The sequence below is a fragment of the Pelodiscus sinensis genome, chromosome 5 (assembly GCF_052426305.1).
Source record: "Pelodiscus sinensis isolate ZL-2025 chromosome 5, ASM5242630v1, whole genome shotgun sequence".
Classification (NCBI taxonomy): Eukaryota; Metazoa; Chordata; order Testudines; family Trionychidae; genus Pelodiscus; species Pelodiscus sinensis.
In genome coordinates this window covers 88692105-88711783 of record NC_143056.1, presented here as the reverse complement: position 1 = coordinate 88711783, position 19679 = coordinate 88692105, and the positions used below count along the sequence as shown (strand labels likewise).

At 39.7% G+C, this 19679-nt stretch overlaps 1 protein-coding gene across 10 annotated transcripts in view; it reads right to left on the bottom strand.

The window, feature by feature from the left end:
* SHANK2 (SH3 and multiple ankyrin repeat domains 2) overlaps positions 1 to 19679 on the bottom strand; it is a 688250-nt gene that overhangs the window by 50266 nt on the left and 618305 nt on the right. For 9 of the 10 annotated variants that reach the window (XM_075927688.2, XM_075927690.2, XM_075927695.2 and 6 more), the window contains 2 exons: positions 4972 to 5107; positions 1703 to 1783 (listed from right to left, as the gene is read on the bottom strand). In XM_075927688.2, coding sequence (XP_075783803.2) covers positions 1703 to 1783; positions 4972 to 5107 — 217 coding nt within the window. The remainder of the gene's footprint in view (positions 1 to 1702; positions 1784 to 4971; positions 5108 to 19679) is intronic. The other variant, XM_089778577.1, reaches the window with a different exon arrangement.

The window sequence follows — 19679 nt, the reverse complement described above, 5'->3', positions numbered from 1 at the left end:
CGTGCAGGTGTAAATAGCAGTGAAGCTGTGGTTGCATATGTAGCAGCAGCAGAGATATGGCTAAGCTGTCCTGTGCACCTATGGGGTTCAGGAAAGTTTGCACTTCACACAGCTAAGCCGTGCCTGTTCTGCGACTGCCTGTGCTACCACGGTAATGCTGCTGTTTATATTTGTGCTGGCACAAGCATGTGTCTGCAAGCAGGGGAATCACATGCTTATATTATAGTGCAGATGTTGCGTACAATATGACAATAGAACTGTAAAGAGGTAGAAATATAGGAATCTTGTCAGGCTTCACAGTGACATGGAAGACTCTGGCAGTGGGTGAGTAGGAGGGCTGCCTAAAGAAAAATTACTTCTGGAATATTTGCATGAAAACAAGAATGGTTTCAAATTAAACAAAATTTTAATATTCTATGAAGGAAAAGAGTCTCAAACGCTGGAGGAAAACATTGGTAATTAACAGATAATTAAAAACTTGCATTCAAATAACTAAGGTTATGACAAAAATAATTAAAGCTGTGAAAATCTGAGATCTGTACGACCCCTTCCATGACCAAACTAATAGAGCATAATCCTTTGTTTTGGATTGGTTGTAATATGATCCAGAATAATTAGGGCCCTAGTCAGCACCCCCTTTCTGATCAAAACTCTCACTTTCAGACAGAGAGAGATTGCATCCCCATAAAATTAGTGCTTTCAAATGGATCACCTTTATTTTATTAATGTGGTTAATTATCTAAAAGACTTGATTCCTTTAATCTGACTTTCATCTGAATGGACGTTAATTAATGGCTAAAATACAATGATTATGAAACCTGTATTGTTAAATTCCTGCAGGATCATAGTAAGAGAAAGAAGAGACCTAAGAGATGACCAACTATGTTACTATGCGCGAGTGACATAATTCCTTTGTATAAAATACATCAGATGATAATCTTAAACTGTAGCCATATAGCCATATCTTATCATTTAATTCTGTCTTTTGCAAATACTATCAGATCATAACATTTTTTTAGTCTAGACTACTGAAGTACCACTTTTCTTCTGACCTCACAGGAAATAAAAATACATTCCTTTCTTCCTGCCATGTAGACTTAATCAGAAATCCCAAGCAGTTATACAAATCTACAGTATACAACGCTCTGTTGAGACAACTCCATTTACATCATTCAGCAGAATTAGCCAACCAAAGACTAAATGTTCATCACTTTTAGAAATACAAAGTTAACAGAATATTCTATTATGTTTGTGTTCAAACATAAAAGTCAATATTTACAGATTAGAAAATCTAATGAGGACTAGTTGCAGTTGAAGGTGTAATGCTTTAACAACTGTCAACTTTTCAACAGTGGCTTCTGGCAGCTTACCTTTATCCACTAATGAGAGGCCACAGAAATTTAAAATAAAACAATATTAGATGAACTGAAAGATTAAAAAGCAAGCTAATAAAATATGATACAGCATTACTGGGCAAACTTGGATGATGCATAAAAATGTATCAACATTCTCTTGCAGAGCAGTAAAGGCACACATTTTAAAAAATCACTCATGCAAATCATGCATATTTTGAACTCTCCAGAGATGCAGCATTCCTGAAACTTTTCTGTATCATGTAAAAGGTGCAGTTCATTTAAAATAACTTTAAAGTTTTCTTATATCCCCATTATTTCAGCATGCTTGTTAAAAAATACTTTCTTACCAAGCTCTTCAAGCTCTGAGGTCATTGACTTAGACCGCAAGGTCAATGCAGTGGTTGGCGCTCGCTTTGGAGGTGGTGGGGCTTTGCATTAAATAAAAGGATATACAGTATAAGTAAATATACATCTCAAAAGCATTGTATATTCACATATACACATTGTTAGATAAAAGTAAATCACATAGATTTTTAAAATCTATAAAAATGTGCATTCAATTTCCCATATATTCATAGCAGCAGTATCAAATGCATATACACAATTTCTTTTGGGGGTAGGAAACAAAACATACAGTATGCCATCTGAAGGCTTTGGGAGCTTTTCAGCTATTGCATTTTTAACAATTTTTGGTTTTACTGTTAGTCAAAAAAATTAAACTTAGAATGATATACATTAAAAATCTTTATTCACCTGTGTTTTAAATTTTTTTCACTTGTACCTATCATATTGTGTATGGACACATGTAAAAAAAAAAAAAAAAAAAAACTAAGGACAGTCCACTTCATAATCATGTGTCATCCTTTCAGGTAGTAGCAGCTCAGGGACACACTTTGCCCTGAGGGTCAGCGCAGGCTCTGAGAAAAAGGAATTCCAAATTTCAGTAACCTCCAGTGAAGTTACCTGTCCCTCAATTCCAATGACTATTAATCAGAGGGCACAATCGAATCTGTGGTCGTGATAGCGAAAGAGATGGTTCCTTAGTTTACTAGGAGCCAAATCACGTAGGTCTTTAAACATTTATGCAAACAGCTACTTTGCAGTCTTTGGAACAGGGATGTAAGTTAACATTGTTAGAGAAGCAGAGCATCAGATTTTTTTGCACCATGGATAGCTTCCAAGTATTTTTCATGGAGTGCTGCTCTATAAAGCAGCACTCCATGAAATAACCTCTATCTGGAGATCATTAAAGATAGTCACATGTCATAGAGAAACTCTGTTATCATGACAAATGTAGATAACCAGGAACTTGTGGGGACACCAGCAGCAATCCAGGATCCTGAAGTGTCCCAAACTATAAAGCACCTTGGCAGAGCAGCAAACCAAACAGGGAGACAGACAAAATTCATGCCATATTCTCTAGATATAGTAGCATCCCCTACATCCTATCCGAATCAAGATTAATTCACAAAAGACTACATAGATATAAGTCTAATTTCAGTATATGGGTTGCTGTTATTGAGCCTTCTGTCAATTAATTAGGAAAGTAAAGACATAGCACTGTCCAGGCCTTTGATATATATGCACAATAGGCCTGTGTCATGCACAATAGGCCTCACTGTCTCCTCCAGTAGCCTTACAGATATTGCTGAATGAAAACCAATCTGTTCAAGTCTGCACAAGAGACATGTAAGGTGGTCCCTTGGCCTTTTTGTCCATCACCAGGAGGATATCAGCCAGAGATATCTGGATAGTCTCCGTACAATTCTCAAACCAAGACCATAGTTAACAGGGATCAAAGAAATCTGTGGTCTCCAGGTGATTTGAATGTTGCCTTGTCGTCATGGTCTAAATAATATTGTCCCCCAAAAGGGGGTTGTGTAATAAAGATGTTAATTGGCAGCATCAAGAGAGAGTTCACTGAATAGAGAATACTGACTGCTTGGCTTGAGGAAAGCTAGCAACCACCAGTTCTTCTTTAGGGACGTGTCAACATTCACAAATGTACACGTTCCTTTTATTTATCAGCAGAAAACATAACCAGTGTCACTATAAAGAAACATTAGATTTGTCTGGAACATATAGCAGTAAGTAAAGCAATTCTATGAAGAATGACATTTTTTTTTAAATAAACGAAGAATTGAGTAATTGGGTAAGATTTATTTGGGTCACTATATTTTCTTTTTTAGGTATTCTAATTTTTAAAAATCTAAATGTCCAATGGATTATTTAAAAAGCAAGGTAAATGGAATGTGGTTCTTCAAATGCATCTTTAGTCTTTGAACAGAAATTCATGTAGGAGGACTGGTATCAATCTCTTCTACTCAAAGACTAGTACAGGCATGACTAAAATATGCAGCATACAAAAGTTCAACAGTGTTGACAGAATATGTGGGGGAGAGCTGATCTTTATAAGATAGGATTACCAAAAGGAGACCTCAGCTGTCAGATAAGATCAATTTGGACCATCCATATTAGGAGCAGAAAAGTTAGCATTGAAGAGAGCAGCAGCAATATTGCCTGATTAATGCAAATTATGTGCATCCAGTGGCTCTGAACAAGTAGCTACTATAGTTCCTGGTTGAGAAAACTTTAGGTATGTTTGATCAAGTGCAATTACAAAGTAATTTGGGAAGATTCAATACCAAAAAAAAAAAAAAAAAAAAAAAAAGAATACAAAGAACTGTTACAACTCTCATGGGTATAGTCTAATTTCAGTACATGGGTTGGTGCACATTAATCCTCATTAAAACTAAAGGAATTAACATAAATACTTGACTTATGTTAATCTAATAGGAATTTATGCTTTTGTATTAAAAAGATCCCATTTAGTAGCCAGATACTGAATTCTGAAAGCAGCTTTGCTGCATCTGAAGCTATACCAGGTTATCCTAAAATATCTGCTCTCTTACTGAAGCAGAAACTTTTCCCTTCTTCACAGGTAGTAAAGGAGGTGAGCACAACACTCTTTCCTCCACTAAAAACTGAGGGATCGAGCCTCTTTTTCCTTGGTTAGCGTGGTGATCACTTCCCATCCAGTTTCAATCTGTTATAACCAGTGGGCATCTCAAAATATATTGTCTTTCTTATCAACATGTCAGTCTAAACATTTTAGTGCTTCATTTTCTTATATTCACAGATGCAGTATTTTCAAACTCAATCAACATTACAATTCTCATGGACTTTTATAGGAGCCTGACTCCAAGCCCAAGCCTAAGCTCAAACACGTTTTTAAAATCTCAGCCTTTGTGCACATGGCTTTAAGTAAGGGATAGATTTCTTTTCATCTCCCTCAAATATTCTGACGAACTCTGAATATAGATTCTGAAAACACTGCAGAAAGATCTAGGAAGATGAACTTTAATCGTAAACATGACAAGAATTAACTATATCTTTTTCTTCACGTATCTATAAATGAAATCTGTTCTTTTTCTTCAGCAAATATAAATAGCTTGTAGATTACATAGTAGAATGCTGTTGCATAGTTAAGATGAAGAATATATAATTTAACAGCAATTAAAATAACGTAAATAGTCTCCACCAAAATCTTGTTTTCCTTAGATCAGCACCAGAAAAAAAAATTCAGGCAGCACAGAGGGAAAAAAAATATATGTACCTTTCTTTCTAGCTGTATCATCTGGATCAAGATTCCTGGTTACTGTGACAACCTTAAGAACTAGGTGATTACCCCCTTGTCGAATCATGTTCACCACCTGCCTGTGGCCAACTTTCACTACATTCTCATTGTTAACCTACAAGAAAAAAAAGACCTTATTTTAGATCAGCATTAGAAAAAAATATTTTTTCAGTTTTAAAAATAGGAGGAGCAGTTACAGAAAGTTACAGAATGTCTATATTTTAAACTAAGGAAAATCCATTACAAAAATGAAAGTCAACTGATATTGCAACAGGAAAAATATAAACTGGATCTTAAAATACATTCATGATTCCTTTATTTCCACAGTTATCCATGAGATCAGAAGGAAGATATTTGGGTTAGTTCAGATTTAAATAGAACATCACTAGTTTTCCTCTATAAAGTACAAAGAGCAGAAGTATTGATTTTCTTAAGATGACTGTTTACTTCTACATTACTTGCAAATATTTATGTCTACTGTTTTTTCTTTCATATGCTCAACAGGGTATTTAAAGGGTTCTCACTTCTGTTCCTATCCAGGATATAATTTAATGTCACCCTTGTGAAGAATTCTGACTTTTAATAGGCTCTTATTTTATTTTATGCTCTTCTCTATTTGCTTTTTCAGTGCTCTGCCCTTTCCCTAGCTCTGCATGAGCCCAAAGTAACAGCAGCAACGACAGCAGGGCTGGCAAAGTCCAAAAGCTTTTTCACAGAAAAGCAGAGAACAGCAAGTTAGCTATTGTATAACTTTAACCCACTACAACTGTCTACAGCTCGTGGACATGAGCTATAGTTTAGACTCTGCCACTGTGTGTATGTGATCTTGGACAAGTCATTTCGACTACTCTGTGCCTCAGTTTCTTTATTTATAAAACAGAGGCTATAGAACACTTATCTTTGGAAAGCACTGATATCTTTTGATGAGAAGTGAAATATTAGTGTAAAATATAATCATACTGTAAAACTATTGGATCTCTGATTTTGGAATTAACCTTTAAGATTTATTTTTATGTCACTGTGTTCTATGGCTATCTGCCTTACCGAATGGAACGGATTTACCCCAGAGCTGTCATTAATGAAACTGTATTGAAACTGTTCAAAAATTATTCAGAATGTCAAATGTCACTGACATTAACAATTAATGAAGCAGGATATTTTACATAATCTCACATTTTAGGGTGCTGATTTTGTACAATATGCTAGTGAACTACCTCACATATGAAGTATGAGACGCATTACATGTGGAATCATGAATCAACATTGTAAATTTTTAATGGTAGGAAGGTGCTCTCCACCTGATATCCGTTAGCAACTGTGATAGAGCATAAACAATGGCTCAGCTTCTGCATATGGCCAAATCGTAACAGCCTCCAGACACCATTTTCTTATACTCCTGTCTATATCCATATTCCACCCCTTAAACTTACCAAATAGCCATTTTTATACACGAAAACAAGATGCAAGTGGGGTACAATTAAGTTCCACACATTTTAAGATATTTCCGTTAACTCAATGTTAATTGAAGGTGAGCAGTTAGATTTCTTTGAAGACATATTGGACTCTCATTTTTATTACTGTACTTACATCATAGTAGGGTAGGAAGAAACTACCTGTCATATTGGTGTGGGGAAAGATGTGCATAGAGAGAACAGACTTCAGTGGTTACATGTACCCACAGTCAACTCCTTGGGAGCCCGAGTGTGCTGGATGCTGCCCTGCACTGCTGCCTCTAAGGCAGCCAGCTCCCTGGGAGCTCGTTTAAAAGCCGGCTCCAGGAGCGTACTGGCTCACACCTGCCAGCCCTGCTCCCGGAGAACTGGCTGCCACCTTGCGCTCCTGCCTCTTGATACAGAGACAGCAGCATGGGATAGCAGTTGGCTCCCTGGGAGTGGCAGGAGCCTGTATGTAACCCTTCACGGTAACTGACAAGCCCAGGCTTATCAGTTAACTGTGTAAATAGTTATCCTATTACATCCCTACTCTGAATCTGTTCTAATTCTGCAGTCTCCTTTTGGCAATGGAGTGACCAGTACTGCACATGGTATTCCAGATGAAGTTGCACCACTAATTTATTTAGCTGGATAGAAAAATGATTTTCTGAAGTGGGAAAATAGGATCATTTTCCTAGGCTTTTCCCACCATTTTGATTTCTTTCTTTCTGAAGTCTGCATATTGTCAGTCTCTGTGGCTTAATGTAACATGGACAGTCTATCCTGACTTACCTTCAAAATTATCGGCACCATTATGTGAACATTTACGTTAGTATCTGAAAAATGTTGATTTGAATCTTACATGATCTCTTAGTTGTTTAAATTATCACAAATGTCAGCAAATGTAGACAGGAGGTTGTGTAAATGAAACAAAATTACACACTCCTCTATGCATGCACATTTTGTAATTATCTTTAACAGATCTACATATACAAATCAGGGAGGATGAAAATCAGTAGTTTAAAAGAAATTTGAAATTGACAAGCTATATTAAGATTTAAGCTTGTTCTAAAATATTAAACTAAATATGAAAATATTAAGCAGCACATTTGCTGCCAAGCCCACAGGACTATGTTAATGTGAACCAGGCACTTTTTAATTTATACTATTGGGTATACAAGAACAGTTATACCCCAACGCTTAAGTGTGTGCTGCAACTCAGATTCATGTCATCTGCACTGCAATGCTCTGTAGACAAGCCTAAGACCAGGGATTGGCAATAATTTTAGATGGGGGCCACTTCAAGATTTTGGAAAGTAGTTGAGGGCTACACTCTTCCATGATATAAATGGAGGTAGTGCAGGGCCTAGGATAGAGGTTGGGTGCAGAAGGGATAGTGGGGTTTGGGAAGGAGTTTGGGTGAAGGAGGCAGTTGTGACCTAGGGCAGAGGATTGGGGTGCAGGGTTTTGGAATGTGACCTAGGGTATGGGCTGGAGTACAGAAGTTTGGGTTGTGACCTAGGGTAGGAGAGTATTGTGATCTGGGGCAGGGAACTGGGGTGTCAGATCTGGGAGAGAGTATGTGTGCATGAGAGGGACAAAGGGTTTGGGTATGTTGATTGGGTAGGGGGGGAAGAGGGCTGGGGAAGGAAGGGAAGGGCTGCCAGAGGCAGTCTCTGTTCAGGAGACTTAGCAGCCAGCAACCCTACCTGCCTTCCTGCCGCGCTAAATGCTTGCCGAGCTTAAAACGTTTCTCAGCTAGCCAGTCAGTTAGCTAGCCAACCAGCCAGCCTGCCTGCCTACCCCATGCCTGCACAGGCTGCAGGGCCATGTGCTTGTGTGAATAACTATGAGCTGGAGGAGACGGGGGCATGGTGCTTTGCATGCTGCCTGATATTCAAACAAGGTAGCTCCCATTGTCCAGTTTCTGGCCAGAAACTGGACAATGTGATCATGTTGGGGGTGGAGGCAGTGCCTGAAGCCCTTCCTTCCGGGATCACAGCCACTTTTCTGAGAGGTATGTGGATGTGGTGAAGCAAACAGTGAACCTGTCTGGACCCTCCCTGCTGGATCCAGTGGCTTGGCAGGCTGAATCCAGCCCGCGGGCCATATTTTTCCCAGGCCTGCCCAAGACTCAGGCATGTCGAACTACATACTCTGCAATTGACATTCCTTATGGAAATATCATAACAAAATTAGTCCCGTAGTACTGAACTTTCGAAAGGATGATTTTAACAATGGCAACTAAAAACTCAGAACTAAGAACTACTTTTCAGAATTTGAAAATGAACTAGACACTAATTCAAGACTGACCACATATTTACTAAACTTGTTCTCTCTCCAGGGGAATGTGTCCTCTGTAGAATACCTCATGCTACTTTTATATGATTAAAACAAAACTTCCTTATATTAAATCATTAGAAATATCCAGAAGTTATGTTATTTAGTGGGACGTCATGAATTTTTTGGAACCATGGAATGTTATCCATGTGGGTACCAATAACCTGATTACACTTCAGGTAAGTATTTTAAATGTTAAGTGTCCATAAGTGCAGAATTTGGATTCTGTATAAAAGCAAAAGTTACTTTAAACAATACACTCAAATAAAGAGGAGTTGGGACAAACCTGCAAGTCATATGGGAATTGGATTCTCACTTTTTATCCCGAATATATATTCGTAGAGTTTAGAGGCCAGACGGGATTATCAGACCATTTAATTCTATGGTGGTCAACATGTGGCCTGCAAATGGCCCACTGGGGTTCCACCTGCAGCTTGTGTACCCTACCTCAGTCCCCTTTCCCCATGTACCTCTCATGCATTGGGGCACTGAAGCCCTGCACTCCCTCCTCTTCCCCCTCATTCCCAGAACTTTCAGCGTACCACGTATTTGCGCTCTGCCCCTACTTTTCCCCCTCCCTCCCAGAGCTTAAATGCTGCAAATCAGCTGTTCTGGGAGGGATGAGAAGGAGTGGGGACGGAGCGCAAATCAGTGGATTCATGGCTCTCCAAAAGTGCTGGGAAGGAGGGGGAGAAGTAGGACATGTGGGGCTTTGGTATCCCAGGATGGACAGGGGTTGCGTGATCCACAAGTTGCCCACCACTGGATCATGTGGCCCATGGAGATGAAGGACAGCCACTTATGCAGCCCACTCACTAGTCTTTGTTTCCCAGTTATCCTTGTTTTGAGCCCAAGATCTTGTGTTTGAATAAAGCATATGCCTTTAATGCTCCAAATGGGCAAATTTGTGCCTCACCACCTTTTTATCCCATTGTACACATGCGTTGTCAGTCCTGATCAATTTTGATATTATCAGTGTCAAACTAGGATTACCCATTGTTTCATTTACCTAAGATCCAAGGCCCTATCTGAAGTATTAGTTTCTAACCCAGGCTTCAGTTCACTGACTTTACATGTGTAAAGAAATCGCACCAAGAATGTGACCTTGAACAAGGTATGGCAGCATTAGCATACTTAGTGAAGATTTGTAACAAATCCGTAAGAATCTGAATAGTGATGGGTCATTGGGAATCTCTTGTAGAGCCTTTGGCCAAAGACCAACCCTCAAGTAATCTCATAGTTAAAAGTGGGTCACAAGGATGTGAGTAACTTTTTCTCTTTCTACATGATGTGGATGTGATGCCGGACAAAAGTTCATAAATGATCAATAATGCCAGACATGTCAGACACACCATTTAAGACACACAAATATCAAACAAGCCTTTTTTAAAAAAAAGAAAACTGACAGGTGTTAAGAAACATCCACACACATCTCTTTCAATGCCCTCCAAAATTAACAAACACTTTTCAGAGCAAACTAAAACATGCATTAAAAAGGTCTGACCTTAATATACTCTCTAAAAAACCAAGCATCTATCACTACTAATCACAGGAAAGTTTTGAGCAAAACCCTATTCAAAGTTATTGTGATTTGGAGGAAAAAGAAAAAGGAGACCCATTCCTATTTAATATAATCTGTCCCATTGCTTTGTCAAAAAAAGAAAAAAAAAAAAAAGAAAAAACCACCAAGAAAAAAATTCCCCACCCAAAACAGAAATATACTCTTGAACTTTTCAGATATTGAATGAGGTAAATTGCAACCACTTTGCTGAAAATATATTTATTTTCTGGTAAGTTACCAGGCAGGGAACCATTTTAGTTAAAAGTTTTAACCAAGTGGCCAGATTAGGTACCCCTAACATTGCCCTGTGTTTACTCATACAGATGCCTTCTTACTTATACGAGAAAAGATAGTTGAAAATATATGCCCTGAAAATCCAGCTCTATCGTGTAACTGGTGGGGTTCCCTCACTTCAGTGTTGGAGAGACAAGACTGTCAAAACTGAACAGTTATGAGGGAGATGTTGGCTGCAGTATTTATTATTTTTTATTTAAGAGATGACTGAAGGAACATGACAAAAGCTTGTATAAAATTTCTTACACCTTCCTATCATCTGGTACTGGCTAATGTCTGAGCCAAGGTATTGATTTAGCTGCACCACTTGCAGGGTAACTCTTGAGTTCCTAAATATATTTATGAAACAAAATAAATGTCTTACTTCCTAAGAAGCTTCCATTTTTAAACTCAAGAAGCTAATTTGTCATTAAAAATGTGTTTTTGTAATGGAAGATCTATATGGTGCATTTACTTTTTTTTTTTTTTTTTTGGTAATTTGGAGTTTCTTCTTTTAGAAGAGTCAAAGTCAGTGCTGATTTGAATACGCCCCCTAATGTTTTCAGAAAAAAAGTTAAGAGTTACAATAAATCAACAGAATATTAATCAAACATATGCACACTTTACTATAGAAAGTGATAAATGGCACCATCTGTTGGCATCATTATGTGCAATGATGTTATTTAACATTTGGAGCAGGAACAAATTTATACAAGGCATATTTTTCAAAACTGCCTCAGATTCAATGTATAATTGAATGTATAGAATGGATTTGTTAAAGGGTCACAGCTACATGACATTAAAAAGCTGTTGAAACAAAAATTATTACAAGAATAAAGATGCTGAAAGGGGGCATACGGGTACTTTGCTTCTAGAAAGTGATGGAAGCACATGACATGTTTAAACCCATAGCAGAATCAACCAACAAGTGTCGCAAATCCATCATCATCACCACCAGGCTACATAGGGAGATCTTATAGACTCTTATAAAGCCAATGTAATTAATGACAAAACAACACTGACTTCAATAGGGCCAACATTTCACCCCTTATTTGATGTCACACTGCAGCCATTTACATTTGTGCAGTTAATGTAAAGTGAATTTAAAACAGTATCAAATCAGAATGGTGGTATTTTACACCCACTATCCTATGGTGAACACAACAGAAAATCTGTTTAAAACATTGATCACCATGGATGAAAATAGAGTACTTTCCAACTATCACACAATTATACTATTATTTATTTATACAACTTTAAAACAATAAATACATAGTGCTATCATTGAATTGTACTGCTGCCAAATTATAGTGATAGACAGACAGACAGAGACAGAGACAAACACTCTTCCCAATAATTTTAATTTGATGTTATCCCTGTAGCACTTCTGCAGGTACAAATAATTTAGTGATAGCGCGTCTCTGCTTCTATATTAAAGTTTTTGCAATGAATAATTCCAGATGACTACTGCACTCCAGAAGAATTGATTAAAATGTGGATCTGGGTATTAAATTTAAATTGTTATTTTGAAATGTAACATGTTTTTTCTTTGTTTCACTTTTTTAAAAAAAATTCTATATAAAAATTATGGTATTTTCAAACTCTGTTTATTTGTTGTCTGTGGATTTTGTAAAAATATATTAAGCAAGCATCATGAGGCAAAGTACTCTTGGGATTATTAAAGAAACATATTATTTTGAATTTGTATATTTCAGTATTGAATGCTAAATCTGCACAATCAACATGTGATACTTCAGAGATGACTAGGCTATTGGAGGGGGCAATTGGACATAAAAGATAGATATGGATTCTAACTGTGACTGAAAACAACTTTAGAAGATGCAGATGAAAGTTTGATGGAGTGCTGTAAGACATCGTTTAACAATAGCAATAAAACCAGACATTTACATTACAACAAATTAGCTTCACTAACAGAAAAATAAAACCATGCATTTCCACAGGAACACAAGATGTATATGGCCACATGTCAGCTACCATGAATGCATCCATTCTACTGAGGGTAACCAGGTGTCCAGTTTTTAATCGGAATGCCCAGTTGAAAAGGGACTCTGGTGATTTTGGTCAGCATCACCAACTGGGCTGTTAAAAGTCCAGTCAGTGGTGTGGCAGGGTTAAGGCAGGCTGTTTTTCATCTGTTCTCACACTGCGCTGTGCCCCAGAAGTGACCAGCAGGTCTGGCCCCTAGGCAGGGGCCACTGGACATATCTCCACACTCCCACTGGCTGAACATCTGGGGCAGTGCCTGCAGGCAAGAGCAGAGTGCAGAGCCTCTTGGCTCCTTCCTCCCCAGTCTAGATGCCAGGCCTTCTGGCTGCTTCCAGGGCACAAAGCAATGTGAATTCAGGCAGGGAGATGACCGGGAGCTATCAGCAGTAAGCCCGTGACTAGGGGTGTCAACATGTAGAGGACTATACAATTAACCAGACTTACGGGTTAATCTTATTGACTACATGCACACACACCCCTCCCCCCAACCCGTTGCTGCCTCTGTATCAGGGGGAGGAAATAGAAGCCGGTGCCCATGAGGAGCTAGCTTAAAAGCCGGCTCCTCATGAGCAATGGATCTATCCGCTCCCTCCACCCCTCTCTGATAGAGAGGCAGCAGTATGGAAGGTGAGGTAGGCAGGCTGGAGCAAATACATGTGGAGAACCAGCTTTCAAGCCAGCTCCCCATGCGTATCAGCTTTGCAAACTCGCTTGTCCCCCACCTTGCTGCCTCCTACAGAGGTGGGGATGGGGCCTGTCAGGAGCCAGTGCTGGGGGGAGTTGGCTTACAAGCTGGCTGGCCCCCAGCACTGGCTCTATGGTGCCACCTGCCCCACCCCGTGGGGAATGGGGTGTGTGTGCAGGGGAGGCTGCTCTGTCTGTGGGGATCCGAGCTCCTCATGGACAGAGGCTGCTCCATATCCCACGGAGCAGCCTCTGTCCATGGGGAGTTTGCACTCTGCCCTGCCCTGCTGCCTCTGTCCACGAGGGGAGCTGGTTTTTAAACTGGGTCCCACCTGCCTCCCTGCACTGCTGCCTCTGATACAGAGGCAGCATTGCAGAGTGGTAGGAGGCTCCCAGTGAGTGGGGCCTGGAGTGTACTGGCTGCCAGCCCTGACCCCAGGGACAATATTTTGTGCAGTTACGTGACTATTCAATTATCCAATATTAACATCTCATCTTGTGACTTAACCCCCTCCAAACCTGGAACACTCTCCTGTACCTCAAACCCCTCATCCCTAGCTCCACCCAGAACCTCCACCCCAATACCCAGCTCAGACCCCACTCCCTGAACCCTGGCTCCACCCCAAAGCCCTCACTCCCTACTACATCCCAATCACCTGCTTCAGCCCACAATTCTGTCCTCTACTCCCAATCCTTCAACTTCACCTCACAACCACAGCCCCTTTCTGCGTCCCAACCACATCTCCAGTCCCACCCCAAATCCAGCACCCCTTCACATACCCTAACTCCCTCATTCCCAGCCCCACCCTCCAGCCAGAGTCTGTGCCCCCTCCCATAGCCCAACTGCTTGCCACTTCACAGAGCCCCTTGAACCCTTTATTCATGTCCCATCCCCAGAGCCTATGCCCCCAATTAGAGCCCTGAGCCCTTCCTGAACTCCAATTCCCAGTGAAAGGGGGGGGGGGGAGTGTGACCCATCAAGAGAGGGGAAATGTAGTGAGCACAGAGCAGGGCCACAAGGAGTGAGGCAGAGGGCATGGCAAAAGTGTTTGGTTTTGGGGGATCAGAAAGTTGGCATCTCTAATCCTACTGTATCATTGTGGGTGTAGCTCTGCTGTCAATTACACGGTGAAAACTCAAACAACTGAAAATTTAGAAAAGGAGATGTGTACAATGGCTCCCTTTACATTTATAATTTGCTTTAGGTAACTGATGTAGTGGAGGGGAGTAGCCGATCAAAATACAAGATGGTCCTGTGGACTAGCCACTCTCTGATGGGTATGCTAACAGGTGTGGGCCCTAACCACTAAGTTATCGAATAGTCCAAGGTGTTATCCCTAGCTCCAGTGAATAATTCCTTAAGTGGAATATTTTAATGGGAAAGAGAGTTTCAATCCAAGTTACCTATCCCATGATGGTTAGGGAATTCCCTTGCAGTAGGGAAATGTGGATTGAAGTCCCTCCTCCAGAGTGAGGGTTCAATTGTGCATCTTCCAACATACCAGTTGAATGCCTTAACTTCTGGATATAACTGGGCAACACCATCACCACCATTCAGTGAATATAGCGCTTCCTTTCCTTTCCTTTCCTTTTTTTTTTAAATACCACGTGTTCCATTCACCAGAAATGAAAGGGTTTTATTTCCAGATTGCCATTTTTGTTTGGTTTAACTTAAACCAAATTTAAAAATTTCAGAATTACCAACTTAAAAAAAAAAAATCAGTTGTGTGCACAGCTCTAGGGAGGACAACATTATTAGCGCCTACTAAAGGACAGCAGCCTGAATACGAGCCAATAAAATAGGGGACTAATGGTCAGATTTTTGCCACGGCAGTGACAACCACAAAGAAAAAAGTCAGTTATTCAATGTCTAAGCCCCAGATACAACAACTTCACACAACATTGAAAACTACTGCAATGCCTAAAAATTGAAGCTACTTCAGAAATGAGGTTAAATATGGAATATGGACCAGAGAAATGTGTACAGAAAATGTTTGTGGATTTAATATTAAACAGGTACTCTTTTCCTTATCACAAGTGTGGCTCTCTCATCCTATGTCCACTTCATTCTAGATGAGGAGATCTGATTATTACTAAACATACATCATCCCACAAAAACTACAGTTGGACCTTCCTTGTCCAGTGTTCTCAGGATCTGACCCATCCCAAATGAGGGAATTTGCTGGATATGGGGAGGTCCCCTGCCACTGGTCTCCAGGATGCTCTCCGTCCCTGCAGTTGGCTCAGCTCCAGCCCCACTGCCACTGGGCTCCAGCCTGCAGGGTTTGGACTTGGGATCCGGCCTGCTGGAGCACTCCAAGGTGGAGCTCCTCAGCCTCAGCAGCCTGCTTCTCCCCTGCCTGATCGGGGATCCCCTGCCTGGACAGGGCTCACCTGTCCCACTGCTGCCTCACCTAGTTGGTGCTCCTCAGGGATGGAGTTCCCCAGCCATGTGGCCCCACTTCTCCCCCACCTGATTCCCCAGGGCACCCAGGGATGGGGTTCACACTCCTGGGTGCCGTGGCTCTCTGATCCAGCAACATCCATAGTCCTGCCAGACCACAGATATTGCCGGATTTTGGAGATTCAACCTGTAGCTCTATCAAAGTGCCATTATTTTCCCCTTTCCCACAAAATTAGGTGATAGGCAGACTTGCCAAGATCTAAATAGTGCTACAGGCTAAGGGTAAAAAGTACAATTATAAAAAGATGTGGGCTTTTCATAAAACCATGTTTTAATGGATCTCCTGTAGCTGCTGATATGGAATTTCTTGACACAGCTAGCAGGAATTCATTCCAAGGAGTACTGCTGTGATTTAAGTAATTATTAAATGGGCTGGAAAAAAAAATCCTGTATATTTTCTGTCAGCAACATTATGAGATGGGAACATTCACTGTAGGAACCATCTGTAGGAATGTGCAAAAGGAAAGACACCAGTAGAGGGCTGATTAAGGATTTCTTAAAAAAAAAAAAAATCAAAGAAATCCATTCAACTTAATTCTCTCCATAAATCATGACAAAAACAGCCTTATTTGCCAGCAGTTACACATGTTTACCTTCACCAGGAATTAATCCTTTTTCTGACCATTCTCTTAGTAGTAACAGGTTTTGGCCATTTGCAAAAGCACTTACATTAAGCAGACCTCAGTCACCTTACAATGTTATCTGGCTAATAGAGTCAGACTTAAATGTAAACTTTCTGTAGTTCCCATAATTTCCCAGCCCAAAATCAAACCATTTGAAACAGTGAAAAAATGTATGTAGGGAGGATTCACATATGTTCACAAATTCCTCCCTACATACTTTAAAATTTTGTAGTACCTATGCATATACCTAAAACAGACTGAACACAAATATTACAAAATATATAGATGGTATCATGAGCTTTCATGGGCATAAGAAGTGGGTTGTGCCCACAAAAGCTCATAATACCATCTACATGTTTTGTTAGTCTTTAAGGTGCTGCTATTCATTAAGTTTTTCCAGTTACAGAGTAACTCAGCAAGCCCTTCTGAAGCTTACAAATATTACAATTTGCATACAAAACAAATACCCCACAAATGAATTATAAATGCCAACACTAGTCCTTGCACATTCAGAAAGATTACATGACCATGTACAGTTTTGTGCATCTGTATGAAAGCTGGCTTCTGCAAATTCACCCTTATAAATGTAGAATGGGCACACTGTATAAAAGTCCACTGGTTTTAAGAGCTCTTAGTAGCAACATATTAGTTTTAAATGTACTTTTACAATGCAACAGCATTCTTACAATATGTCCCAGTGGAACATCTCAATCATTTAATTGAACCATTATTTACTATTATAGGGTCTCTTAGGAATATGTACTCCACACTAGCCTCTCAAGAGGCAGCAAGCAGCATTCTATCACAGCTAGTTCTACCTCATGCTGAACCTTGTACCTATGGGTACGTCTAGACTACCGCATTTTGTCGACGGAATTTTTGTCGACAGATACTGTCGACAAAACTTCCGTCGACAAAGAGCGTCCAGACACATTGAGTTCTGTCGACAAAGCAAGCTGCTTTGTCGACAGAACTCCGTAGTCTGGACGCAATGTTACAGGCAATAACACCTTCTGTCGACAGAGTTCTGTCGACAGAAGGTGTTATGCCTCGTAAAATGAGGTATACCAGCGTCGACAAAACTGCTGAGTTCTGTCAACGTTATGTCGACAGAACTCAGCAGTAGTGTAGATGCTGGTATAGTTTTGTCGACAAAAGTCCACTTTTGTCGACAAAACTAGGTAGTCTAGACACACCCTATGGGCTAGAAAATGTATCATGTCACTTTGATGATTCATCAAGTGGTTTTTTCCCTCCATTTCTGTTTTTATAACTAAAAAATAGAAACTGAATATAAAAATCCATATGAAAAGCCCGGTCTGGTTATTTCTGACCTAAATGTACAGACACATTACGTGACTTGGCCAAGATCACACAGGAAAGCGCACACATTGCAACAACAAGAATAGAGTCCATAGTTCTGTAGCTCCTGTATGCAGCACATCTTAGCAGGTTCATGAAGACTATGGCAAATTGACTACAAATGAAATAATGAGGTGGAAGCTTTTCTTTGGGGTAAGGAGAGGAATAGCAAGGGAAAGGCAAAGGTTCCAAATCATATAAATGATTTAGATTATTTTGAAATGTGTGTTCCTCTCCTTCCATCCCATGCCACTGTAAAAATTATCTCTTACAGTTGCCACTGGAGTACAGTTCTTTAAACCTTAGCTCAAATTTGGAATTGATACGCTGCATATAAATCATTAGGATCATAAAAGACAGGCTGAATGATGGATTTGTATACATAAATCCAGCTATCTACAGGATCTCTTTTTGGTACATTGTAATGTGAGAGCCAAGCCACTGAAATTAATCAATGATTTCCTGTTTGGGAGTCCAACTACTAAAACATCGTAACAGCGGAACATAAAATGTGTAACCACGTTAGCACCTCTGGCAAGTTTACACAAATACTGACTGAGCTGCAGCAGAAATATAAGAAACCTCATTTGAAGCAAATGGTTCCAACTCATTGGAACTCTACTTCATATAAGCTTGAGCAACTCCTTGAGTAAGACCATAACCGTAAGTAAAAAAAACCTTCAGTAAGGCAGCTGATATCCTGATCTCAAAAATTATTGTATATATTCACTAGGGTGCTGTGTTCTCTGCTCACTACACTTGCCTACCCTACCACCCCCCCAGCCACTTTTGCTTTGCTGAGAGAGCCTGTTGACATCATTCTGTCATCCAGCAGGCAAAAGCTTTTTTTTGTGTGTGTGTGAGAGAGAGAGCGAGAGAGAGAAACTAAACATCCACAGCTAGCAATTTCATACACGCTGTTCACCTGAAAGAACAGTATCAAGTATATTTTGATTGATAAACAAACACCGGCAAGGACAGAACCTGACACTTGGAAACTCAAACCGGAAATTTGTTTTCTTAGTTATTTTTATATTAACACACTTGCACACTACTTTGAATTTATAAGGTTCCTTCAAAGAAAAAAAGTAATGAAATATTTATTACATCTGGCAAAATAACACATTCAAAAATTACAGGAAACACTATGAGGTCCACCAAGTTTCACACTATGCCTTTAATTTTGGGGGGGGGAGGAGCTCATATAGGATGGTGACAAGAGACAAGACAAATCCCTGATATATAGGAGAAGATATCTTATGTAGATAGGAATGCATTACTGTATTTAAAATCTTTTTAATACCTCTTACACCACGAGTTTAGTTGTTTAAACACTGTGAAACTTCCACTGAAAACAAGCTAAATAAAGGTTTATCTTGAGCCTTAAATTATTATGACATTGTTATGTTCTAGAAAGTAAAGTTAGAAACAATTCCTTCCTCCATCTCTACTTTCCATTACACTGTCCCTGAAACACTCTTCCCCAATGAGCATTATACCTATTTTTTCCCCAAACAGATGGGAGGATTCAGGCACTGGTCCTTGCTTAGTAATAGTAATAGAAATGTAGCCGTGTTAGTCTGGTGTAACTGAAGCAAAATGCAGGACTATGTATCACTTTAAAGACTAACAAGATGGTTTATTAGATGATGAGCTTTCGTGGGCCAGACCCACTTCCTCAGATCAAATAGTGGAAGAAAATAGTCACAACCATATATACCAAAGGATACAATTATAAAAAAGAACACATATGAAAAGGACTTTGGTATATATGGTTGTGACTATTTTCTTCCACTATTTGATCTGAGGAAGTGGGTCTGGCCCACGAAAGCTCATCATCTAATAAACCATCTTGTTAGTCTTTAAAGTGATACATAGTCCTGCATCTTGCTTAGTAATGTGATTAATGTATTGAAGAGTAAGACTAGCTGCTGGCACTA